The sequence below is a fragment of the Chiroxiphia lanceolata genome, chromosome 18, assembly GCF_009829145.1.
Source record: "Chiroxiphia lanceolata isolate bChiLan1 chromosome 18, bChiLan1.pri, whole genome shotgun sequence".
In the NCBI taxonomy this organism is placed as follows: domain Eukaryota; kingdom Metazoa; phylum Chordata; class Aves; order Passeriformes; family Pipridae; genus Chiroxiphia; species Chiroxiphia lanceolata.
Window position 1 is genome coordinate 11,238,126 of NC_045654.1, and position 26,835 is coordinate 11,264,960.

Consider the following 26,835-nt stretch of genomic DNA (forward strand, 5'->3'; position numbering starts at 1 on the left):
ACAGAGTGGAATATTTCAGATGTGCTCAGCATTGCATTGAATTCAACCCCCCAGTCCTATTGTCAGAAAAGGGAATTGAGTTCAGCCACTGCTGCTTCCTGCTACAAATCCTTGCTGTAAATATGCAGTCCCCAGCCCCACGTGCAGCTCTGGGCACTGAGTACCTCAAAACTGAACCCGAAATTCAGCTGGTAGCCTTGCAACTGTGGAGGGGAAACACAGAGCTGGTTCCTTGCAAACAAATATTGACCAGAAAAGGAGAGGACACTGCTGGTCCAAGACACCTTTTTTTAAGGTTTACGTTAAAAGCCTGTTTGTGTTGTTTGAAAAGGAGTCATCTCTGACCTTTAAAACTCCTCACATTCTGTATGCTCTTAGGGTGTGATCACAAGCAAGAGAAATTAGGTTTTATTAATTTCTGTTATTTTATTTCACAGTTTCCTGCATTATCTGTGGAAGAAAACCCTCTTGAAAGCCTTTCAGCAGCAGGACTTCAGCCAGTCTGGGAAAAACATGGAAAGAAGCAGTAAGACCCCTCACAAATCACACACAGTCCCTATCACTCCAACCTCTTGCATCCAGTTCTCCAGTGAAGACATTCCCCATCCCTTTCCTAAAAGGATTTTACTGCTTTTCCCATTATCCTTTTGCAGAGACTGTCTATGGGAGATATGGATTTGTGTGGCTGACTATTCCTTTGGTCCCATAAACTCTGTGTTAGCTTTGGGCTGAACAGAACCCAAAGATCTAATGGGAGGGAAGGAAAGGGGAATGTACATCATAACTCTCAGAAGAGGTACCCAGCATTTCACTGTCAGCTCCCAGAAATAGCTGCAACAGTCTTTCCCCACCTCATTATCATTATTAAATTCCCATGGGATAACAGTAAAACCCTCACAGGAAACTGCTTTTCTGCTACAGTAATTCTGTTGGAACTCTTACGAAGTCACAGCTAATAAGTCTTTGAAAATAAGATGTATCTTGAGCAGTTCAGGTCTAGACATTTCAAGGGTGGCCAATTAGGAAAGTAAGTCTCTCATATTTCCACATAAAATCTGTATTTCAGAAACACTGTGACTCTGTCCCCCATCCATGTTCCTGTAAATGATCCTTCCCCCATACAAGCGCTTTCTGTATATAATATACACTTCAAACACAGCCCTGCCACCTTGGCAAGCTCATGGGATCTCTTCTGATTTAGCACTGCACACATTTTCCTTGGTCTACCAGCATAAATGGGGATATTTAGTAATGTAAGTTATGATAATGAGTCCTGCCTAAATCACTGCTGTCAGAAGAAGAATGGGGGAGTCTCTTCTAACCATTAAAAATGAATGAGGAGGGGCATAAATAAGCAAAAGCAGCTCATTTGAGCTATAAAAGACTCCAGAACACAAGCTGTGTACCAAGGTACAGAAGAATGAGGCCATTATTAGTTCTGTAAGTCACTTATAAATGACTCAGGGGAGGTGGAGTCACATTTAATCACCCGTGCTTAACCCGAGGTGTTGGAGTGAGATTCGTTACCGTGATAACTGAATCCAGCCTGGAATTATGCAAGGCAGAGACAAACAACCACAATGAAGCTGCAGCACAGGGGGTAGATCAGCCCTAAACCCATTGTATGTCTCGAGAAGAGGACTGTCCTAGTCCGGGGTTCTGTGAGGATCCTCAAGGTAAGAAATCACCATCCTCAGATCCGATGGCAGCAGCAGATCTGTTAAACCACCCTGGATGCTGCTGGAATTAGGAACAGCCACTGAACAGCTGTTCTTGAGGGATAATTACAGCACCTCCTGTGTTGCAGAGGAAAGAAAGATTTTTGGGTTTTTTTCCTCAGAAAGAAACAGTAAATGCAAATGGGTATTGCCTCAAGTTTAGGGATGCTCTCCCTGTTCCTTGGTTACTCAGTGACTTGCAGGTTCAGCAGGATAAACATCCCAACTTGGCCAGTTCCACAGCTGCTGAAAGAAGAATGACTTGGTCTGAACTCCAGTGATTGGATTCCAGACAGATTTTAAATACAGCCTCACCTTGACAGCTTCCCCCATGGGGAGGGAATTACACACATAAGGCCTTCTTAATTTTAAATATTTTGAATTTTAACTGTGAGGGCTGAAGTACCTGCCAAAATCTGAAAATACCCTTTCAAAATTGATAAATGATAGGACAAGAGGTAATGGCTTTAAACTGAGAGTACGATTAAACTAGATATTGGGGAGAAATTCTTCCCTGTGAGGGTGGTGAGGCCCTGGCACAGGTTGCCCAGAGAAGCTGTGGATGCCCCATCCCTGGAAGTGTTCAAGGGCAAGTTAGACGGGGCTTGGAGCAACCTGGGCTAGTGGAAGGTGTCCCTGCCCATGGCAGGGGGCTGGAACTTCATGATCTTTAAGTTCCCTTCCAACGCAAACCATTCTCTGATCCCATGAAATGATAAGCTACATTCTCAAGGCTTCATACCTTGTCATTCTTTTATAGCTGTTTCTCCACCCTGTGCAGAAAGATTGCGCTGGTTTTAGAGCAGGTGTCAAGTGACACATCTGGACTCTGAAGATTTGGAAAAACCAGAAGGTGCTCTGAATTCTGAAGGTCCACACCTTCAAAGTGCCCACACTTTTCCACAGTGGCTTTCCTATTGCAGCATGACACCAAAGAACACTGCAATCCACAACTGTATCTGCTTTTTTAACCCAGGGACAAACATCTCCTTTAGTTTCTAAGGGCCTTCAGAGCTTCTTTCCTGCCAGGTTTTCCACAGTGTCGTGATGAAAGTGTCACCTAGCGCTGCAATAAATGGATATTAGCAGAGACCTGTGCAAATGAAAGATCAGTTTTCACTGCACTGATCCACCTGAAGCATATCAGAGAGCATATTGATTAGGAGAACTCTGATACCAATTAATTCCTTGGGGGATTTTTTTTTTCAGTTTGTTCTGCAGCTTTGTGGCAAACGTCAATCTATCATCCTCAGCCAAGCATCCCCGAGAGAAACACGCAGTGGGAACTTTCAAAAGGACTTACAATTCTGGGCAAACATCCAAGTGGAGCTGGAAGTTTAATAGTTCCTTTGTGAACGTTGCGGATCCGACACAACGTTCGCAGTGTCTTGGTGTTACCGACTGAAAAATCCCCTCATTAACGGTCTCTCCTCAGGAATCACCTTTTGGTGGTTTTTTTTTTCTTTTTTTAAATCAAGATTCGGCTGATAAAATTTCAGTGGATTTTTCCTTTCCATGTTTTTTTTTTTTTTTTTTTTTTTTTTTGGACCCATTTCCACTCAGCCACTGAGCTCAGGACACCCTGGTGCCACCTGGGCAGGATGTGTCCCCTGGGGCTGGGTTACCCCCTCTCCCATGGGACTGGCAGTCGAGCTTGCCTGCAGGATGAACGCTGGATTTCAGCGGGGCTTTCAAGACACCCACAGTTGCTTTCATTTTTGGGTCACGAAATTCAGTTTCATTTCAATTTCAAATGATTAAAATTATGTAAAAGAACACCGTGACATCAAGGAAAAAGTAATTTTAAAAACGAAAAATCAAAACATTTCATTTCGGAAATGTCAAAACAAGTTGTTTCCTTGACACAACAGGAACCTGCTAGCATCCTTTTCTTCCTTTTTACTGTCAGAGATGAAATTCCAGGGAAATTAGCATAATTTCATGAAGCTGCTTTACAGAACGCCAAATTCTGACTGAGTAAACTCTGCCAAATTTTCCCCAATAAGCCTTAATCAACTGGGGCCACAAATCAAAAGAGAATCATCACAATGAAACTCTGTTCAATTAAAATCCAATCACAGGGAGTCCACAGTACCTTCAGTGCTATTCTCATTTGCAGGAAGGAAAGTAAAGGCACAGAACAACCTTTCCAAAAGCCTGGGATTAATTCCCAACTCCATCACGCACTTATTAGGTGGCTGTGTGCAATTTATTGACATCAATACTCTCAAGGATACTGAAGTGTTAACTCCCACTGAACTCCAGGGGAGTTTGGTGGTTAAATCTCTTTAAGAATCCGGGCTTTAATCTGCCTTTGATGTATTTGTAAAATGAGGATGCTATCCCCTTGTTTTAGAGGGATTTTGCAAAGCTTAATCTGCAAGAAACAAGAAAGAGCTCAGGTGCTGGGGTTACACAACTGCATCTTTCTGTTGCTCAAAATGTATCTGTATTTAGAGCACAGCCCTTCGCTGCCTGACCTGCAGCAGCAGCCACCGAGGGCACGGCCCAGGGGATCATGGCACAGGGTGATGCTGTGTCCCTGGCAAGCAGGCAATGCACAGAGAATTCCAATGGCTTCATTCACTCCTGCTGTTCCCCACTCTGTTTGCTGCTCTGGCCATCCCTCATTTGCCGTTGGCTGGGCTGCGATTCCTGCTTTCCAGCTGGAAAAGGGAGGTGGCGACTTCCTGCCCACCTGCTGCTCCTGATATTCAGTGAGCAGTGATCCTGCTAGCACAGGATAAGCAAAAGCACAAGACAGCTTTGGTGTCTGCTCCTCTAAATCATCAGGACACGGGGATGGCAGCACTGTCACGAGGGAGAGCGTCAGACAGGCAAGCGCCGTCTCATGACTAGACAGAAACCAAACTGCTGGACTCAGCCCAACTCGTGCTTTAGGTTTTAGAAGCCACAACTGTTTGTAATCAATGTGACAACACGTTCTTGCCTCTGCTAATTGAGTTACATCTTCCTATTTCTCTCTTGATCTGGAAACCACAAGCACTCTGTATCACTCACTGCAGTCGCCCAGGAAAAGCGGGAGAGGAATGATAAACAAATCCAGCACCCCAAGCTTTTCATCACTAAATTGAGAGTGGCTTTTCTCCCTTCCTTCCAGTAAATCTTAAAGAAGTGTAATGGCAATGGAACAACTTTGCTTCATACCCATGAAAAGAAAGGACACAGGCTGCTCTCTTGTCTCTGGGTAATAAATACCAAGGTCCAAGTGAAGCGGAGCCGATGAAGAATGTGATGAATTGGATGGACTAAACACTAAAGCCAGGCTGTAAAGGGGATGGTCAGATCCAGTCAGTGAAGCAACACTTGGAGGAGGAAGGTAATGGAGATGCTCACAGCCTGAAATAGCCTGTTCTGTGAGCTGCTCATGGTGTGTGTGAGACCCCCTGGGAGCAGCTGAGAGGAAAATGGACACAACTGCCTGCAGCACCCACCTGACAGGACACACAGGAAGGCAAAGTGCTTCCTGCAACCCCTGTACTCTCCCAGAGCAGCTGAAGGACTTCAGGAGATGCTGAATCTCCCCAAATGCCAAAGGGCTGGTGAAGGAGCACTGGCAGTGGTGGTGAGGAGCAGTCCCAGTGCTGCCCAGCTCTCCCAGAACTCTGGGGCTGGAGCACTCCCACAGCACACTGACACAGGGATTGCAGACCCAGGCTGGGGAACTAAACCACCAGCACCAGTGATGTGTAGTCAGTAGCTTTGATTTTGTCTATAATTATCATGACAGTAAAATTAGGGGTGCAAAAGATCTAATTGTCACATCCAGGATACTTTATACTCCCACTGTCTATAGGAAACTAAACCCTGTTACCTTCTGTTCCACTTGTGACCCAGCATGAAATTCAGCATCAAATTTCTTTCACTGTACTTCCTTCATTCACAAAGGCCAAAAATATTTCAATGTTTTAATTGGCAAAAATATTTCAATACTTACAGATTTTACACTGCTTTGTACTATATTTAGCAATAAATCTATACTAAGGTGAATTTAGCAAGTATGTGTTTTATGCTGAGGTGAATTTAGCCCTAATATACTGAATTTTCTGCCCTCATATGCTGACCACAGAAGGCATGTGTGTAATTCTCAGTTGCCTGCTAGAATAATAAATGTATAGCTGGAAGGTCAATGCTAAAAGAAACATTTTACTTGAATGCTGCTTGTTCTATACAAAAGCAAAGAGTCCTTTGAAAAAAAGATTTCCCTACATGAAAAGGAGTTTTCTCATTTGTGCCACCTCCCAAAATGTCCCTTCTCACTGCAGGAAGCTGTGGGCTTGTCCTCCCACAGAGACCAAGGCTCATCCTGGCTTTGCTGCAGCCTTGCAACAGGTTATTCCTCAGTGAAGTATGGTTTCTGCAACATGGAGATCATTTCCCCTTTGATAATCACCAAATCCAAACACTTCTTCCCCCTAAAAATATTCCATTAACACATTGCAGCAACATTTACAGTCACAGAAGAGATGAGGGCCCCAACACCCAGTGATGTTCCCTTCAGAGAGATGTTATGGAATCTAACCAAGGCAGGGAAACAGGCTTTTATTTACTCTTGAGATAAAGAGCTGAATCACATGGAGATCAAATCACATGCCTAAGGCTTCACAGAACATCTGTGACCCAGCCAAGAAATGAAACCCCAAATCCCAGGGCTCTCCTCTCAGCAGTGGCCTGTTATTCCAAACTGGGGCAGACCCTGCTCTAACAGCATCATAGAGTAGGGAGCCACAAGGATCATGGAGTCCAACCAAGAATCCTGGTGAGGAGTTCCCTTGGCCCCACTACCTGTGGGAGCACCACACTTTTCCTGCTGCCACCCTCACATGGTTTCAGTGGTGGTGGGACCTGTCCTCTCTTTGCAGTATAACCACACAGGCAGGTGTGGGACTGGAACTATCTGAGTCTCTGCCATATTTGCACAGCACGGGATTTCTGTTGGCTACGTGCAGTTTTCTTTTTTGGCGCTGCCATCACATGTAACACAATTACGTTAACAAGCCTCTCTCTCTCTAAAGAACTCCTGTTTTCCTCTTCATCACCCTGAGACATGCTTCCAGTCCCTTCTAATCTGTCCCCAGCAGGTCATTTTTGACATACGACACCAGTGCAAAGGATTGCTGTGCCCCACCAGCGAATTCAAACGCCTGTTCCGTGGATGCTGCTTCCGAGGGTGAAGGTAGGAGGAGTGAGGCACGCAGGATGTGCTGAGCAGAGTGGATTTTGCAGCTCCTCCACACCCCCCACTGCACCAGCAGCACCAGATCCCACGGCTGGGCAAGCTGTGTGCTGCAGCTGCCCTGCTCCAGGCTGAGCTCCCAACTCTGGAGGTCCCCAGCTCAAGTCTCAAAGTGTCAGCCAAAATAGCAACAGGTCTTTTAAACAAACCCTGAAGAGAACCCCCTGCCTCTCCCCTCAAAGCCACTGAAAGTCACTGTCCACCTACAAAAAATTCATCTCACATTCTGAGATTTGTATGTTACTCAGAACTGAGAACACAGTATGATTCAACACTGCCTCCAGTGAAATGTATTCTTTCTCTGTGAGAAAAAAAAAAAAAAGAGATCCTCTTTGAAAGGGTTATCGTAATTTTATGGAAAACTGCTAACACCCAAATAAAATATAAAAAATATTTTGCATCAACTGATGCAAAAAGAAATTAGCACCCTTATTGTAGTTTTAAGCATGACTGTTATGAAACTTGCTGTTGGTTTGGTCCAGTAAAGAGAAAGAAATAGAGAAGCCAGCTTAAAATACATTTTCTTTAAGGCTACAAGAGAAATGTAAATTCTTAGAGGCTGTTTTGGACTTCTAAAGTAGTTAGAAAAAGGCACTGGGCTGATATATTCTCTGCCTCTTTGGATTCACTCATCTTTCATCTCCATCACTGCATTGCAGACTAGAAGCACTGCTATTTTTTTGACAACATTCTCATTTTTCCAGCTTCCAAGAAATCTCAAGACAGGGATTGTCGGTTCTAATTATGCAGCTCGTGCTGCAGCAACAGGTGGCTACCAAAGACTCAGAAATTACACTTTCACCTTTGCAAATGGATGACAAAGTTTGGCCCATGGCCTTGACAAAAACAACCAGAAAGGAGGGAAGGCAGTCACATGTTGGTTCCTCTTCCCAAACTCATGGGCAAGGTGCACCTGGGCTGACTGTGGGCACACCAGTCCTCAAGCTGGGAGATCTGGAGAGATTTACAACATACCCAACCAGCTGAGCACTAAAAGTAAGAGTTACATATGTGTGGTGCTGTGCCCACAGAATTTAGCTCCGTATCCTCCTCCAGAGACTACAGCACTGGGTGGACTCACTAGCTTGGGCATTTCTGTGCCATAAACCATGGCATGACACTCACACCACAGGTATGTCCCATCTCTAACCCTCCAGCAACAAACTGGATTGGATGCTCAAGGATCCAGCCTTTAGTAGAGCCATTTTCCATCCATCAAGGGTGACTTTTCTTTGACTCTGCTAAGCTTTGATCCCACCCTAAATGGCCAGCAATTCTTCCTTCAAACAAGAAATGTCCTGCTCCTCTAATTTCTGCCCAAACCATAATGGGTTATACATAAATTTTAATTAGGGACACCACTGAGAACTGATCTGACCCAAGCCAAAGCACAACATGAGACCTCCACAGACTTAAATGAGGTGAGAGTTACACAGGAGAAGTGACTGAAAAGACCCTGCAGTGAGAGGAGAATGCCAAGATGAAAGGAGTTTGAACTCTTCAGGGCTCTCAGACTTCAATGAGTCTGAGATCTCAAGCCCAGATCTTCAGGCAACAACTTGAGCTAAGCCATGTCTCAGCTGGTACTGAACAGAACAATGACCAAAGGCTTCTGAAATCACTTGTGTCACTGAGACACCATCCCCAGCAAGGGCACTGCATTTCAGTCACTTCAACACTTCAAGGTAAAAGGAGATGAAATATGTTTAGCAATGGCAGACTTCAGTGCTACAAGGACAAGGAGATTTCTATCTTGGTAATAGGACGACTTCAAAGAGTTTTAAGGATCCAGTCCTCTTTCTGATAGAGAGTTTGCCCAGGCAAAGTCTAGTAGTTCTAGTCCTCTGGCAAGTATTCAGATATCCAACATCAGCACTTAGAAGAAAAAGGAAGAATCTGCTGCAATGTACATATACTCATACATGCATGGCAGGTTCTGGAAAGTTGGCCAACACTCTGAAGTGACAGGACAAAAATAATGCAACGGCAAAGCATGACAAATTTCTCAAAGAGACCTATGCCTTTTTAAGCCAAAAATCACTTGCAGAGAAGCAAATATAAGCAGGATTGTGCTCCAACAGCAGAGCAGCAGCCACAATACACCAGTGCCAGATGAAAGCTGGCACCAGCCAACACGGACAGGCTGAAATGCCAGGGAATGTTTTCCAAACAACACTTGCTGTAGAAGTGACTGCAAAGTTTGTATTGGAATGGGAGAGAGCATCCTCCCCCACTGGAAGTGTGGGCAGGGATGCTGAGCAATGAGGGGATTTCTGTCCTCCCCTAACCCATCAACACAACCTTCTCTTCCCCAGTTGCCTATTTCTGGACAACTGGAGATAAACTGAGTTTCCACAGCGGGCTGCAGAGCAGGGCTGGCTGTGGGCTCTGACACACAGGGGTCAGGCTGTGGCCATGCCTGCCTGAGTGGAAGCAGATTGTCGTGGCTGGAGTCAGTACACTGCCTGAGACACTTGTTTTTAACAAACTCCTCTCTGCAGCTTGGCTGCCATCAATCCAGCTCCCAGATATCCCACGGACTGGGCAGCAGCACTGTTTCCATCAGGCTCAAAGGAAACTCTCATCATCATTCCAAAATGCCTCCCACCACCTGCAAACACCTCTGCTGCCGCTGCTTACCTTTCATTTTACAGCTCTAAACAAGTCCCTGGTGGCGGGGCTGGGCTGAACCCAGGCTCCTCCAGCATCTCTCTGGGGACAGAAATAATCCAAAACCACTTGCTCCCCACCGCAAACAGAGGTCATTATTTTGACAAATTACTTAAATCTCTCTCAGTCAGCAATGAGGACCCTGAATAATTCAGCATGCATCTGTCTTTTCCCCTTACAAAAATGGCCTGTGAAGCAATAAGTGTATTTCACTTGAACCACTTCTGAAAGCTGTAAGACAGTTTGGGTTCACTCCAATGCCCCTTGAAGTCAATGGGAGTCTTTCATTTAATTTTCATTTAATTAATTTCATTAAATTTGCAGATGATGCCAAGCTGGGAGGGGTTGTAAGTTCTCTGGAGAACAAGATTAGAATTTAAAATGATCTTGATAGTGTAGAAAATTGTCTGAAATAAATAGATGAGGTTCAAGAAAGGTAAGAGCAAAGTATAAAGTTGGATAAAAACAATTAATTGCAGGATGGGGAAAGACTGGCCTGGTGACATCAGCGAAGAAAAGCATTTGAACTAGAGAGGATCTGACTAGAAACTCTCCAAACTCTAGGGATCATTGGGGACTGCAAGATGATAATTACCAACTGCAGTAATATTTAAGATCTGCTTAGACAAAGGACTTTCAGGAATGTTTTCTACAGCTGCAAATACTGTTTCTTTCATCTCAGTTTGAAAATTTCAGTGATTTTTAAGCCATATATTGAGATGCATGATGCACAGCTTTTCCTGTCTGTAGTCCATGATGTTATCTACAAGAAACGTGGGGATTTTGGGTGAAAAGGGAAACAAGCGTTTCATCTTTGTTCCTCAGATTCAATATTGATCAGAAAAGCAAAAGCAGGTCCTGTTGTACTGGAAAATACGTTTTTGCAAGAGAACAGGCAGAACAACACAGCCCCTCCCAGCTCCTCTGAACCTCCAGACAGGAGACAAAAGCAGTGCTCAGCACCCTTTCCAAGGACCTGGAGGGAACTAGAGTCTAGCAACAATAATTTATGTTGCTGGAATGCAATTAGATAAGTTTGCACAAAGTAAATGTTATTTCAAACTTTCTTCTTGCCTTTTAAGATGTGACAATATGCTAAGTATATTATTCTCTCCTGCATTTCTAGCATTAGTGGTGATAATTTACATCACTTTGTGAAGCATTCTGATGTGCATTGCCTGAAAATTGATCACATTTTGCTAAATCAAGAAGACTCAAGGAAAAAAACATATTAAAAAAGACGGAAGCAAAGGCATCCTGTTTTCCTTAGCTAAACAAAAGCCTGTTTTAGGACCAGTGAAATTACTGTGGATCAATACTGTTTCATTTCTGTGTCTCTTTCTTTGCACAGTCAAGTAAAATAACAACAACAATGGTGGTGATGATGAACATTTTATACTTGAACTACTCCTATTATCGAACAGCATTTTAGCCTTTTGCAAAAAAACCCTCCTGACAACACTTTGTAAAGCACATCATAGTGAAGTCTCAGTATTTATGACATAAATGTGTGCCTCTGCATGCATTTTTTTCACATAAATATGCATTTATATGGTATAGATATTATTATCCTCATTGTGTGACTGAAGGAATTAACTGTTTATGAAGCTTTCCCATGGTCACAAAGTGCTGGGGAATGTTATCTGCAAATGCTGTCTGGGATGAGAAATGAAGTCTCATTACTCTGAGGTTTGAGAATAATCAACCAAACAATGCAAATAGCTACATTTAGCATAAATAGGAGAGCCAGGCCAGAAACATTTCCTCTCACACACATAGTCTAGAAAAAAAATCATTGAACAAAACCCACACTCGTGGAATGGATAGAAGTCCAGGTGAGGAATGAAGAGATGCAGTTTTTATTTCATCTCTGCCATTTGACCTCATAAAAGGTATTTTTCTTTTTGCTCTTTCTGTTTATTCGTGAATGTTTTATTCATGGCTGTTTAGGCTGTCACAGGACAGTCTCTCTGGTGGGGAACTGCAGTTTCTGGGCACTGAGACTCGGCACTGTTGGGAGGTGCAGGTGCTTTCGTAATATAAATGTAATAAAAGAGACAGGAACAACCATGGGGAGAGCAAACACCTCTCTGTGCCTACAGCTCTCACAGTGCACAAGGCAACAGCCCAGATATATGGGATTTAGGCTCTCATGTGCTTGGGTCTAACAGTCAGCAAAGCAGAGACAGTTCTTAAAACATGCTCAGGGTCAACACAAGATTAGAAAAACATCGGCTTTTCTCCCCATAACCAAAGACGAGGCCAAACTGTGCCCTAACTCTCAACCTTTTAGCCCTAGGCAGCTAATGGGGTGATGTGGAAGGGCAGCCAGGTGCCATTTGGCCTGCAAGGGCAGAGCAGCTGATCCTGCTGCCAACCTGAGCTCACAGTTCCTCCAAGCTCCCTCTCACTTTCAAAGAAATTACAGGAGGAGCACATTCAATAAAACATTTCAGCAGCTGGTTTCAGCCAGGACAGGGAATCGAAGGTGGAGGAGGATGATTTGAAAGCATTTTGTAAGATTTTAGCTGCTTGTTCCCTATTGCCTCTTATGGGAGTCGTGCTGCTTTGATCTTCCAAATGCTTTCACACTCTTTCCATCCTGACAACGCACCTATTTACTGTGAAATTGAGGTGAGCCCTGAAGTTTGATATCTGAACTATCTTCAGAAGAAAGAATAGCCAGATTATGAAAGAGACTCCATCTGAAAGCAAACTACCCTGTTGTATCGACACATCTTGCTCGTTCTCAGTGTTTAGGAATTGATGATGTTAATAACAAAGTCTCATAAGCCCTGATGAAGCTGTATTCCATGTGAAGACACCAGGGTACAGGAGCTACAGGAATGAGCAAGGTGGGTCTGTGTACTCAGTATCTGGATCTCTTCCAGCAAACTCCTGTTTAGAGCTTATGACAAATCCTGGACACTTGATGGGACAACTGTACCAGCCAGCAGCTTGTGTCTCCCTTACATGTTAGAAGAAACAGGGCTTAAGAAATCCCAGGAAGATAAGTGGAGCAGTTTTTACAGCCAGGCTCTCCAGGAATTGCTCATTCTGGAGTTAGATGGATACAGGGAGTGTTTCACTCCTTTCCAGGGTACATGACAGTGCAGCCTGTCACATCTCTGGCATTTCACAGACACACTTGCTCTTTTATAAAGACCTCATGGCCAAAACCCAGCAACACTCCTGTATTTAGTGTGGGTGCTGTGCCAGACAGACTCAGCCTCCAGTGCTTCACTTATGCTAATCCACAAGTCCCTGCATAAGCATTCCCTGGCCCACCTTGCAGGCACCTGGAGCAGCTGGGCAGCTGCACCCTCTCCTCTTGGTTTCCAGACAACATGAATAAACTGGACAGCTCGACTATATGCAAAGTTCCCTGGAAAAATGTACATGATTAATGCAAGCTCTCAGCACAATGAGCCGGCAGGAGCTCAGCCTGGTTTTATCCTTCACGCTCACAGTGGGCTCAGTCAACAGCTTATGACCAGGGCTGAGTATTACTGGGATGATCCTGAGCTCATCCTGGTGCTGCAGCTCCAGCTGCTCAGCAGTGCCTGTGCCATCACTGAGTCGTGCTCAGCTTCAGGACATCCCCTGAAAGAAGTGTCTGTGTGTCTGATGAGTGTCACTCACCCATTCCCAGGCAGAGTAAGACTGAGAAGGAGGGAGCACTTTGCCTGCTGTGACCCTCAGCAGGCTCCACAAAGTGTTCCAAACTTCTCCAGGAATTACTTGTGAGATTTTCAGGCGAGCTATTAAACTCCCCCTCAGGGGAACAAGGGTTGTCTTCCTCAGGAAGATGCTGAGGGACTCACTAAGATTATTCAGATTTTTTTTCGGAAGCAGAGGTGATCCCCACCATGAAAAATCATGTTGTAAGAAGAGAAAAGATGATTACAGGATGTGTATAGTTCCTCCCTGGGCTCTTCTCTGCTGTGTCTCACTCAATCTCTGTGTATGATTCTGAATATTTCACTGGGCTGAGATACAGGAGTGAAGAAGAGGGCCCCAAATCCTTTTCTTGTAATTTGCTTGAAAAGCAGGACTTCTGAACAGAGAGAGATGGAAAATGAAGATGTGATATTTAGAACAGAACTATGACTGCTGTAATTCTCAGTGGGGAGTTATTCATACCTTTAGGAGTGCTGGGAATGAAGATGTACTTCAAAATTTTGGCTTCCAAACTAAAAAAAGAGTTGTTGTTATCACCCTCAGACATTGTCAGGAGATCTCAGCACAGTTTCATCTGGATCTCTGAGCCTTCCTCCCTCACACAAGGGAGATTTTCATTCCTTTGCAGTCAAGAGGTGGATAGGTATGAATCCTGAAAGGCTTTCACAAGCTAAACCAACTCTTTCCACATTAGCAGACACTCAGATGGAGGTGCCACTCACACGGCATCTGTATCTGTCCTACCTGCCTTTTAGGTACAACAAACCACCCACAGAAGCAGCCTGGACAACTCATTTCACCAGGAGTGCTTTGTTCCAAATCCTCAGAGCTGGCTAGCATGGAAATGTCACTGTTTAGGCTCTTTGGATTACAGCAGTTCCTTCATTGTGTATCTTCTGACCAAATTTATGAGCGAAGGTTATTTTCCAATGGATGGATCCATGTAAGCTTTTTTGTCTTTTGCACAACTTCTTAATACAGCAAGTGTGTGCTGCAAAAGCAAGTTTCCTTGTACTATATTATTATTATTCCTCATACAATTTTAGAATTCATCTACCCTAAGCAAATCTGGCTGTTTCAGCTAAAAGTTGTGCAGCCTTAGGCATTCTTTATCAGATGAGCAGATGATTTTTTTAACACCTTGAGTTTCTGACTTTCATATCTTTCACTAAATCAATCTCCCTTTCATGATCCGTATTTGTACCAAGGCCCAATTCTATTACAACTCTCTCTTCTGCTCTCTCAATTTCCTCTATTATTCTTTTTTTTGGTCTATAATATCATTTCAGTGGCTAACTCATAGACTGTCAGTTCACATTTAGGAACCGAGACTTGAACGTGCAACATTACTTTATTTTTACGAAAATCCACGATAACTAATGATTCAATTTCTACCAGGAGGCTTCATGTTTGGTTTCCTATTTGCCCTCTAACCTCCATCCCTCCAAACAAACTTTTACATCTCTATTTACATATGGGGATCATTACAGTTCTTTCATCTCCCTGTCTCTGCGTCTTCAGAAGATATAATGGATTTAGGCAGGAGTTTAATTAGAAACTGCTCTTTTCTGTGTTTCAGGCTGCATTTCACGTGAAAGGGCAAAATGTGCCTATAACAAATGACAGACTTGATGTAAGGCCCCAGAAGCCCCAGGCTGGCTGGGTAAGTTTTAGTGGAACAGACAATTAGGCAGTGGGAGGTCACGGTGCTGCCCCGTTCCCCGGGAAAGTCAGTGTTCATTTTACAGTGTTCATTTTACAGTGCTTTAGATCTTTGTAAGGAGATCACCCTCAGCACTTTGCCTCTGTTTTACAGTGATACCCATGCAGGCACCATCAGGCTGTTTTCAGCAAGGTCTTTGCTTATTTTCTTTCTTCAATAAGCAGGGAGTATCTCAGAGTTGCATCTCAGACACACACTCTGGTCAGTCTGCTCTGGCCTCCTGCACTCCTGTCATGCTCTGAAGAGGAAAGAAAACATATGAGGCTTTTCCACTTACAGATAACTGGACTGGTCAGTGCAGTGTCAGCTCCTAACAAAAGAGCCAAATTGGGGCCGTTCTCAGGAAGAGAAAACACTCCAAACTCCAGAAAAGCCTGTCTGAGTGATGGTCTCATTGTGATTCTATGATTAAAACTCATTAAAACTTAAGGCAGCCCAAAAGCACCCATGAAATCTGCCACCAGCAAACTGGCCTGCACAGAGACTGGGTTCCAGAAGACATAAATTGTCTTTCTCAGTTCCAACCTGTGCACTACAGACATCAGGTGGGGCTGAACAGAGAACTTTGCACCTGAATGCTTTACAAAAGGAAATGTAACAATAATTGAGTAGTAGGTCTGAGGATTCAGCAGAATTTTCTATACTCACTACAGCTGGCTGGGTGATGAAAGCTTTTCTACTTTGGGGTTGGTGGACATCACCTGCCCCCTGCCAGACCTTGCCAAGGATGGTTCAGATTTCATCCTGACCATGCACTTAAACTGATCTCTTGAATTTTATTATCCAGTGGAACCTGGAGTTGAGTCTTCAACTCCCATCACACTACACAACTCCCATCACACTACACACTTTAAGCTCAGTGACCTTAAAGCACATTGAAAACCTCAGTCTTACAATCAAGTTGATTTTCTAATCCTTCATTGGATCCTCTCACTAAACAAAAAATAAGAGTCTGACATACCAGACAAAGCCAATTCTTACCAAATCTGGGGAAGCCATTGTAAAATAAAGGGCAGCTGATGGCTAAATAAAGGATTAACGTTGTCTTGACATATTATACCAACCTCTGGCAAAAGTACATGATTAAAGATAATTCTTTAAACTAGAAGTTTGTAAACAGCTGATCATTTCACCCTTGGCAGTGGGTAAACTCATCTTTTGCTGATGGACTGAGTGGTAAAGAGACCAAGACCCTTCCATTGGGGATCCTCCTTCCACCAGCAGTGGAACAGATTATTTCTTCATTGTTTCCTGTACTGCTGAGCTGGGAAAGTCCACTCCCAGCTAATGTGATTCTGGGATCATCACATTCATTCATGTTCCCTAATAATTTCTTTTCTGCAGTTTTCCTGGGTTGAGCACACTTTATGATGTTTGATGTCTCATTTTATCCACTCGGTTTTCTCAGAACCCAAACAACAACAAAACAACCAACCAGCCCGTGAAGAAAACTCTTATCAGTAATTAGCCTTGCAGGAGACCAGATGATAACTGTCAGATCTGAGTGCTGAAGCACAGGATGAGGTTAATCACACCTCCACACAGCTTTCCTGGCAGCCTGGGCTCCAAAGAAATGAGTATCAGTGAATGCTCTCCAGCTGAATCTACTTAGGGAAGGGAGAGTGGAGATGAGATTTGACACACACATTGTTTAACCTGGGAACAAAGGGGAGAATCTGGAAAACTACTTGTCAAGGTGTCTTCAAAAATTAGCATAGTACATACAACTGTACTGCCAGAGGGGCTGTTTCTTATCCCATCTGCAGGCCTGTGTGAAATCCTTGTGATGAAATTCTCAGCCCCAGGGAAACAGCGGCTTTCAAGATTTGTTACAAGCTTGAAACTCAGCTCAGCATCATCAAAATGTGTGAAGAACTTTCAAGGAAACACGGGCTGACTTATGGCTGTGGCACTGGAACAACTGAAATTGGCTCTGGCTGATCTTTGCTTTCAGCACGAAGCTGATGCCAAACTAAACCATCCAGTGACGGTGGGAGCTGTGCTCAGACACAAACAATCTCCCAAGAAGGAACAGACTTTCTCTTCTCTTCATCCAATAAAGTGCAGAGCAATCCCATTAACTACACTGAGTTAGCTCTGGATTTTCAGTGGCAGAAATGAAACCCAATCATTAACAGAAATTATATTTCTGTGCATGTGAGACAAGCCCCCGATATTTTCTTTTAGTGACAGTGAAGTGCAACTAATATAATGCTCACAGACAACGCATAAAATGTAGTTTAGTACCATCCACTGTGCCCTCAGATGCCTAGTCACCAGGGCAAATGATACTTTCCTTTATTACTGAAGTTTCACTTCTCCCTCTCTGGCTGTGAGTAGAATGAAATGGAGCATGTAATGGAACGTCATATTCACAGATTTCATTTTGGTATCAGCTCCAGGTCTGTACAGAATCTCAAACACTAACCACAGCTTTTCATATGCTCACAAATGCTACAAGAAATTGCTGAAGGCACTCAAATCCTGAAGTCTAAAGGAGATGCCCTGAATTTACTCAAACAAAAACTGTTTACAGCTGCAAAATAATTACCTGCTTGCAAATAATCACATTATTTTTAATAGTTATTATATGGAAGAGATTATATAAATTGGGAGAAAATATCAGCTTTCTGTAATACCCACCTGCTCTAAATACACAGTTACACTTTTAACTAAAATTGAAGAGCCATTAAAGCCACTTTTTGTAGGTGCTTAGGTTTCTAATTTGCAATTACATTAATTGGATTTGAATGCCTAAATAGATTCAGAAATCAGGCTTAACATCCAACAACCAGTTAAACAAGATGATGCTGCAAACTAAGGCTGAAACAGGAAAGCTGTTCAGCATTTCCATGGGTAGCTGACGGGGGAAAATTAATTGCACTGGTGTGTCCTACAAACAAATGCAACACCCAAGCCACAGTCTTGGAAAAGGTAAAGATCAGATCCTGTTCATGTAAAGTATGAGAGCTATCACAGATAATTACTTTTGATAATAAACTGGACTCAGATAACTCCTTGAATTCTCACACCTCAACCACTTTTCAGGTGTGTTTGGCTGGTTTACCTTCTTATGCTCCTGAAATCCTTCAGAAGCATGATGTCATTCTTTTAAGTGACTGCAAAGAGAAGTTAATGGGCAGCCAAAAATCACCACGGAAAATCAGAGAAGAGCTGAGAGCATGAGCCTGGACTTCAAACAGCACAAAAACATCTGCCTCAAAGCATACTCTTTCTGAGCTATTTGAGGATGGCAATTTGAAAAATTATGCCACACAAAAAGCATCTCTGGAAAAGGATGAATTGGTCTTTCATGGGACACCTCTGCTCTGCCTGAGCTTACCTATCTCCCTAAATCAAAGTTGAGCACTTCTGCAAATCTTAAATAAGGAACTGCAGGATCTAGACATGCAGCCAATGGTGCTCACGAGCCATTAGGATGCCACTACGTATTTTATTGTCTCAGAGCTCTCAGGAAAGCTTGGCAATGGGACTGATATAAGAAGGTTAATAACTGGCAACCCAAAGGGTCAGTAAGGGCAGAAACAGAGAGAAAAGACGCAGCAAGCACAGGAAAACAGCAAAAATAGCAGCAGCAGACAGTGTGGAACAGCTGGATGGCAACTGCAGGAGAACTGCAGGAGCAAGAGATGAGGCTACCAAAGGGAACTGTTCACCCTCTAGACTTGTGTCTACATTTCTCCACTCCTTATTAATTAGTCAGTCCTTGGTCTGAGAAATAGGGACCGTGATTATCTGCTCCAACCGGAATAGAAAAATAATTTGAAAAGAACCCTATTTCAGTGGAACAGCCACAAAGGCCTGAATCTCACCTTGCCTGAGTCAATTCATTTAGCTTGTGGCCTGGTATACAAAGTCCTTGCCCTCTAAGATTCAGGTAAAGAGGGTTACATACTTGCCTCTAAAAAGGTCCTAGAAAGGAATGCAAAATGGTCCAGATAGTGAATAAAAGAGAAGAAATCTTCAGTCAGCCAACCTGCACAGACTCTGTTACGTAAGAAGTCTGAAAATACTTCTAAATCCTTCCTTACTCAGTCACCAATATTTTATCATGATAGTGTTTTGTATGGGCTGTGATTAAGTTAAATTTAACAGCAGAGCTTCCTAAAGACTCTGTGTTCTGTCCCAGTTAGGGTTATGTACATTATTAACAATCATAATGATAATGCTTGTATAGTACATTTCATGTAAAGATCTCCAAGCATTTTTCAGGGATTTAGTATTAACGCTCTTTATCTGTCAGGGTAATTCAGGACCATTATACATCCTTTGTACTTGTCTATGCTGAGACAGATCAAATAAAGGACATGCCAGGGACCACAATAGCACCTCGATGTCACAGTTGAAAGCACGTGCCAGAGCCCACACTGTCACCAGCACATTTCAGTGCAGCACCTGAAAAACCAGCCACTGGGTTACCTAATTGTTATCCAACCTTATTAAGGGAGAAATGAAAATCAAGTGTCACACACTCTATGCAGACTGAGCCCTTATTAGAATCTGTAATGCCCAAAATCCCATCCCAGGTTTAACCATTAGAACACGCTTCCTTTCTTCATTACCAACAAAGAGAGGACAGGACACCATTAAAAACTTGGGCTCATTATGCCCTTTCCACCTCTTAGCCTTCCTAACACATGCAGGCTCCCCTTTTCCTTCAGATTTGTATGTCTAGAATAAGACCCTTCTTCTTCCAATTATTTCATAGCTGATATTCAGGATACTTCAGATCTGACCAGCAGTTTCTCTACTACCTCCACATCACGAGCCTCACCTCAGCTTATACTGATACAATCCTCACAGAGCCACAGGATTTGAGCATATTTAAATCAGTTGAAAATATCTTGTTACACGTATTTTTATTTTACTAAGACCAACCCTTTCCATACAATATCTGGACAGTCCTGCAAATGATAAACTAAAGCAAAGTCTTTAGTGGCTATGATGTATCTGATATGTCCAGAAAAATCCCAAGTTGGGCTGAGAAGACAGTAATTTATATGGTATATTGCAGCTTTTTACTGTGTGGTAACAAAGCAACACAGAGTTTTGTGTCATGATCTGGAGGATGGCTCAGAGAGCTATAAATACCTCATCTGCTCAAAGAAAGTGGCAGACGGTCACTGGAACTGAAGAACAGAGTTTTAAAGCTGAAGGGAACTTTTTAAGAGAAAGAATCACAATTTGTAACGATTAATGCAAGTTCCTGTTTTGGAGACAGGTGTTACTGGATGATCTGAGCCCAATTTATATCATTTGTATCAGTGTAACATCATCTGCACTGCTGGCTCAGCCCAGTGGAAGGAAGAAGAGAACTCATTTCCCTTTGTTCCTTGCTCCCTCTCCACATCTTCTCTAGAGATCAACCAATCTCTTCTCACTGAGATGCTAGAGCACTTCTCAACACGCTGGGGTTCAGTTTTCAACGAGGTGGGGTTTGAAAGCAGCTAAAATCTCTTAAGACCACTAATCCCCTTTGAAAGACAAGGGGATTTGGACATTCCCACACAGGTGTCTTCCACTCCACAAATCTGACACATCAGAAAGAGTCTGAGCCACTTGGAAGATCCTCATGATTGTTCCTGAGCATCTTCCCTGGAGGGATTCACAGGCACAGGGCCGGGATAAGCCTTTCACACGGGTGGGATCAGACTGATGATGTGACAGCAGGGGAATGCCTGGGCAAAGCCATCATTTCACATGTCATTTAAGCAAATACTCCACAGAAAGAAGCACTCCTGGCCACCCTCTCACCCTCAGCCACTGACTCCCACCCCAGTGTCACTTCTTTCCCAGTGCTGGCAGGAGCACTGTGAGCATCAGAGATGAGCTCAGTGAGGGAGCTGAGCAGGCACATTCCTCATCCCCCAAGAAAATAAATGGATTCATTTTCACTCAGCAGCAGAGACAGGGATGGCAGCTCCCTGTCACTTAGTTTTGAACAGTCACAGAATTGCACGTTAGCAATTGTTTAACACATTAGGGACATTCATCAGCCCCTTGTGGGTTCAGCAGATGATTAAATTTGCTCACACAAGTCCCCTTTGACATTGCTGTTCAGATATTCTTTAGATTTTTGCCTCATTTTTTTTTATGGATATAGACATATTTCTTCCAATAAAGGAAGAGAAATACCCACAAAAAGAGATTATTATCCCTGGCTCTGCAAGAACACACATTCTTTCCCATGAAGCACAAAGGAACAGATTCCTGGTTATCTTCTGTAGAATTTTGAAGAAGTCTCTATTCAGGAATTACTTGGAATTTTTCCATTACAGAGAAGTTTTGTGTTTTATAAGCTTATAGCCTTTCATAAATATAAAGGAAGTGCAGTCAACAGTGACTGTGGCAGCCACGCTGGGATTTTCAGTATGGATGGTTACAAAAAAGGCAAATAATGCCACAGAAACCTTGTTACTTTGCGAGACTCGCCTCGGAATGATGAATTGGCAGAATATGAGAGAGACAAATCCAGTAAGTTCAACAGCTTTAGGTGAGTTTCAGACAATTCCTGGGAGATGCAAGGCTGTTATATCAGTTCTACATCCAGAATTCATCTTTGCCACGTCTGCTTTTCACACCAGAGACGGCTTAAAATTGTTCCTGCTTCCTTTAGAGCCAACATCAACAGCACATGGACTGAACTCGACAGTTACTATTACAACTTTTAGTTTTGATAGTGCTTTTTTTCTGAGTCTGCTCTGTCTCCTGATTACTAGAAGAAAGCAGAAAAAGTACTTCGTTTTCAAAGTTACTTCATCCCGGGGTGAAGAGTTCAAAAAGATTCCAGTGTCAGGAATGCTGAAACTGAGGGGAAATGACAGGACATGATTTCATCATCTACTATCAAAATGAAATGTTTAGACATTGCAGAAAATAAAAACATGCATTTTTACTTTTCATGTTTGCTGACTTAAAGTATTTTTTCCAAGATGGATCAAAATTTTTGGGGATGGAATAAGACAGTTCTGCTGGGGAGAGAAATCACATCATATTGTGGAAAATCATGTCATGATCTTGATCTTCACCAAACCCTCAAGGCACAGATTTATTTTACCATTATTAGTTTAAACTTGGGAGATCACCAGGCAGCTGGGATTCTTCATACCCATGTTTTTAAATTTTTGTGTATCCTTGCAGTACCTCCATTTGGGGGCCCATGCCTTTGACCTGCAGCTGTGAGGATTTTTCCTTTCCAGTTGAAAATGTGTGTAATCAATGCATCCAAGAATGTGTTGTTAAAAGAGTATCAAATGGACTGTCACTGAAGCACAGTGGGGAAATCTGCAGCACTGGAACTGCCAATGCTAAACTAAAGAGCAGATAAAATCCTGGACTCGATTATCTTCTCCCTTTGATTTTTTTTTACTTTGTCACTCCACTGACTTTAGAAGAATTCAACTTCTCCCTGAAGTGCGCCAGGGTAAGGAAGAAAAGGAACAGCTGTTAAAAGTTTAATGCTTTAAAACACTGACTGCTTCAGGCTATTTTAAATGCTCTGGCACTTCAGGTTTTGTAAGGTCTGTCACTTGATTAAAAAGATGTTATTTTGCCACTGATAAAACCACACTAAGTGTTACTGAAAGATTTATTAGCCTGCAGTAATATTTTACAAATTGCCAAGTGTGCTGTTATCCCCTCTAATACACTCCAAAGTGAACAGAGCAGAGCAGCTGCCAACCTTTCCCTTGACCAGCACTGACTCCCTCTCGTGTAGCTGGGGCTGCAGCAGTTGCTTTCCAGCTCTACAGGATCCTGGTAAACAGCAAGGAGGGATAAACATTCCTGCTTCGCTTCTCACGCAAAGCCAGAGGGATGGGACTCTGCAGAACACGAGCACAAACACCAGGCAACCATCCCACGGTCAGAACTGGTTGTAGAGCCTTGGGAAATGGGAATTCAGAGGGAGAGGCCAGGTTGTAACATCCTGCACAGCCTCCCAGATTCTGCAAAGGATGCCAGAAGTAACACCCTCCTTTCAGTTCTGCCCCAGGAATTTGCTTGTAATGCAGGCACAAAGCACACCTGCCTCCCTTTGGCATCCCTGCCTCAGAGCCAAGAGCACAAGATGCTCTAGAAGGAAATAATCTGAAGGTATTTTGTTGGAAAGCCACACCGATTTGGATAACGTGCAAATTTTGAATGGAGTCCTCTATGAAATACACAGTTCAATATAAAAAAGGGACAGAGAGACTGTATCCTGTTCCCAGTGTTGGCACCACTCACTGTGTGACTTCAGGCAAGTGGCTCCTGGACAGAGCTGAGAATGTGCTGGAATTTTTAGTTAACTGATCAAACAAAATCAACCTAAAAGTGTTTTTGTTTCAGGGCAACCAAAATGCAGATTTTCAATTAACTCATCAAACTGAAAACCCAGAGAACGGGGAAGTTTTGCTTTGGAGACTTCTAGGCTTTGTTGAGCCTTGGGGAAAAAAATGACCATTTTGAAATGAAAACATCTTTTCAAAAAGAAAGATTAGAAGATGTTTATTTTCCCTTTTTCCCCATTCTTGATTCAAGAATTTGATCTATATTAACCAAAGAAAGTCTTCTCACCAATCTCTCTCCTTCCCACAAGGTCAGTAGGAGTTTTAAAATCAACTTCAGAACTTTAGAGTGCACTGAAATCCTCACCTTAACTTTTCTGTGTTATTTGTAAAACAGAGCCTATAACATGCCTGCATTTTTTGGTCTGGTTACTCTGTCATGCTGGACCAAATAATTTAAGATAACCACTTGGCAATAAAAACATTGTTTCAATGAACTACATTCTGTCCTGACTTATTCAACCAAGTTCAACCATGCGCAGTTTGGCACAAAATGAGTCAGTGCAGAATTTGGTCCAGTTCTTTAAAGTTCTTTAAAGTCTCAGATGAAAAAAATGAGTAATAAATGTGGACCCTGAAACAAAAAGAAGAATGAGGTATCCTCATTCTGCAAGGAAAATGAGCTTAACCTCCTCATTAATCAACACCAAAAAACCAGGAATAAAAGCTAAGCCACAAAGACATAATCAGTCTGTTAGATGCTACTTGACAGGTGCATTGAAAAACAGCAACAATAAAGACCCAAAGAAATATAATCTTAATCTTTATATTGCAATGGGCATCTTAAGCAGATTTTTTTTTCCATTTTATATTCAGTACTCTAATTCCCAGAGAACAGAAACTCTAATTACAGTTGCTTGCTGAAGGCTGGCCAGTAATTATGTATCTTTCTCTTCATTAGATGCCTGTGAAGGAGGCTTGGCCTGAAACAGAGCAGGTAAACTGGAAACCTGGAGCCACGTTTTCAATTAAGAGCTCATTTTAAACTGGCAACTCATTTTAATGCTGCTGAAACCTGCCCTCCCACTGCAGAGGAGGGAGCCCAGAATGTCCTGATCTCTGGCTGGTGACAGCCTGGTTGGACAGACACACAAACCTGTGTTGGGATGTTCATGTCCTTACATTTCATGACAGATACAGACTTTACTGCTGTGACCTCTTTGCCAGGGCCAGAGCTGAGCACAGGCTGCTGTAGAGTTGTGTCAGACAAAACCCACTGCACCAACATCCAGTGACCAGGCCAAATGACTCTGATAAATTACAACTTCAGAAAGCAAAACTGATTTTTTAAAATGTCTTCCAAATGACACATTTGCTTTCAAAACCTCTTTTCCAGTTCCCCCCCCCCCCCCAAAATAAAAAGTTGCTGGTGAGTTAGTGAGGTCTTAGTCCATTAAATTCCACGACATGAGGACCCCAAATAATTTCTTTCTGTTTTTAAATCTAGATTAAGTCCAACAGCTCACTATATTTGGCAGATTTACCAGATTCAAAAGGGCTTCATAGAAGGAAGAAAAGAGAAAAAGATTTATATTAATACAGCCAGAAAGACACATTTAATCACAGAAAGAAAATAGCAACATGGTGGCTCTTCAGATAAATAGGAAACCTGAGTAGATTTTAAATGGGAAACATAAAAAATGCTGGACTTTGAAATTGCTTGTGTTCATCTTGTATACCATAAATTATCATCAAGGAATTACTTTAAAAAAAGTCCAATGAGTGTAAAACCAGCAATTTTTGGGTAAAAAAAATGTATCTTTAGAGATAGCTCAAGAAAGATCATTTCCTCCCCTACTCAGCTTTATCCTTCAGTTACCCTGCTCTAAGTTGTCACTGTCTCGTTAACATGAACCTGCTAATCTTATAGGGACGTCTCAAAGTCCCAACAGTTCCCCATGTTGACAGTAACAACCAAGTACCTACACTCATCCGTGCCTAGAAAGGCAAAAACTGTCCCCTAGGAAGAGTGTTCTTGAGGTAATGGGGCCCGGGGAGGCCCTGAGCTCTGTGAATCCAAATTAAAATGAACCATAACAGGCAGAATGCTCAGCAATCCACTCAGCTCTAGGCTAAGGCAAGTTTCACAAAGGCCAAGTCCTCAATAAGGGGCAGTTCACAAAAGTTAATGGGATAACAGTGATTTCCAGCAGCTGGAGGGGTGGCCTGAAGTATTTGCAACCGTTCTGTGACATGCTGGTTATCTTACAAAAAAATTTCAATTTTGACTTTTATTTGTGGCTGTGTCTCTCAGTTCCCTCTTCTCAAGTGACAGCCACAGGTGAGTTTGAGAAAAGATAAAAGCTGCTGTAGACAAGCCAGCTTTTCTGTCACTCTGCTGGAATATTCTCCACCTTATCTCCCACCATTCACCACTGCTGTGTCCTTCCACCCACATGTCAGTCATTAACCAGGAAGAGTGGGAAATACTCAGGATTTCTTACAAGCTTTTAGTAGTAATATTGGGGCCAGCTGAAAGCCTTCAAGAAGCACCAGTTATCTCGAGGGTGCAGTCTGACCCCATGATTTCAGTACTAAAAAGGGACTTAAAGGCATTCCTGCAAGCTCTCACCTCATCACTGGCTGGGAAAGTCCACACTGAGTCACAACTGAGAAGAGTAAGTAGCTTATTATTGCCTGGCATTTATCTTGCAGGAAGTTTGGGCTACAGAGCTGTTGTACAGAGTAAATCCACCAGCCAAGTGTCTTATCCAGCAATTTCCAGTCCATGATTGGTGGCCAACATGCTGCCTGTGAGACATCCTGGTAGCAGTTACGACCAAAGAAAACACCAAAAGTAAAACTAACGGTGTTTGCAATACACCAAATAATTATATATCCAATTACAGGATATCCAGAAGAAAGAACAGACACAGACTTCTTACAGCTCCTGTTCCAGTGTGGCAAACCAACTTCAGAGGAATCACCTCTGTCTCCACAACATCAGCTGTCAATATTCCTGAACCTACACAGCCCATTTAATTGAAAAAGTGAAGGTACAGTGAACTCCGAAAATACTTCAAAAGTGGGAAGTGTCAGACAATTCCAAGTATTTGACAAGCAGGATGGAAAATGTGTGATTTTGTGTTTGGTTTGTTGCTTCACTGAGCCAATCTACACAGCAATAACAGCAGTAATAAACCTCTCTGTTCCAGCAGTAGAGCAGTTAGGAAGATGAAAGAACTCATTCCATTAGAGAACACCACTGTTTTGCAGGGCCTCTGCCTTTGTGTAATGGAGCAGTATGATCCTACCTTAATGACATCTTCATCTGAGGATCTGCACTCCACAGACTCCAGAAGGTCAGTCACAGTCCCATCATCTTCCACAGAAATCACTTTGACAGGGACAGCCACTGTTTTCCCAGTGAGAATAGCTGTATTCAGGATCTCTGCTTCCTAAGAGAAAAAAAAAAAAAAAAGGCCCTTTAATTAATAT

At 42.8% G+C, this 26,835-nt stretch overlaps 1 protein-coding gene across 3 annotated transcripts in view; it reads right to left on the bottom strand.

Annotated features, from left to right (window-relative positions):
- The window catches only part of TMEM132D (transmembrane protein 132D), a 228,325-nt gene that overhangs the window by 13,538 nt on the left and 187,952 nt on the right, over positions 1-26,835 (bottom strand). For all 3 annotated transcript variants that reach the window (XM_032706180.1, XM_032706182.1, XM_032706181.1), the window contains exon 5: positions 26,652-26,795. In XM_032706180.1, the coding sequence (XP_032562071.1) occupies positions 26,652-26,795 (144 nt within the window). The remainder of the gene's footprint in view (positions 1-26,651; positions 26,796-26,835) is intronic.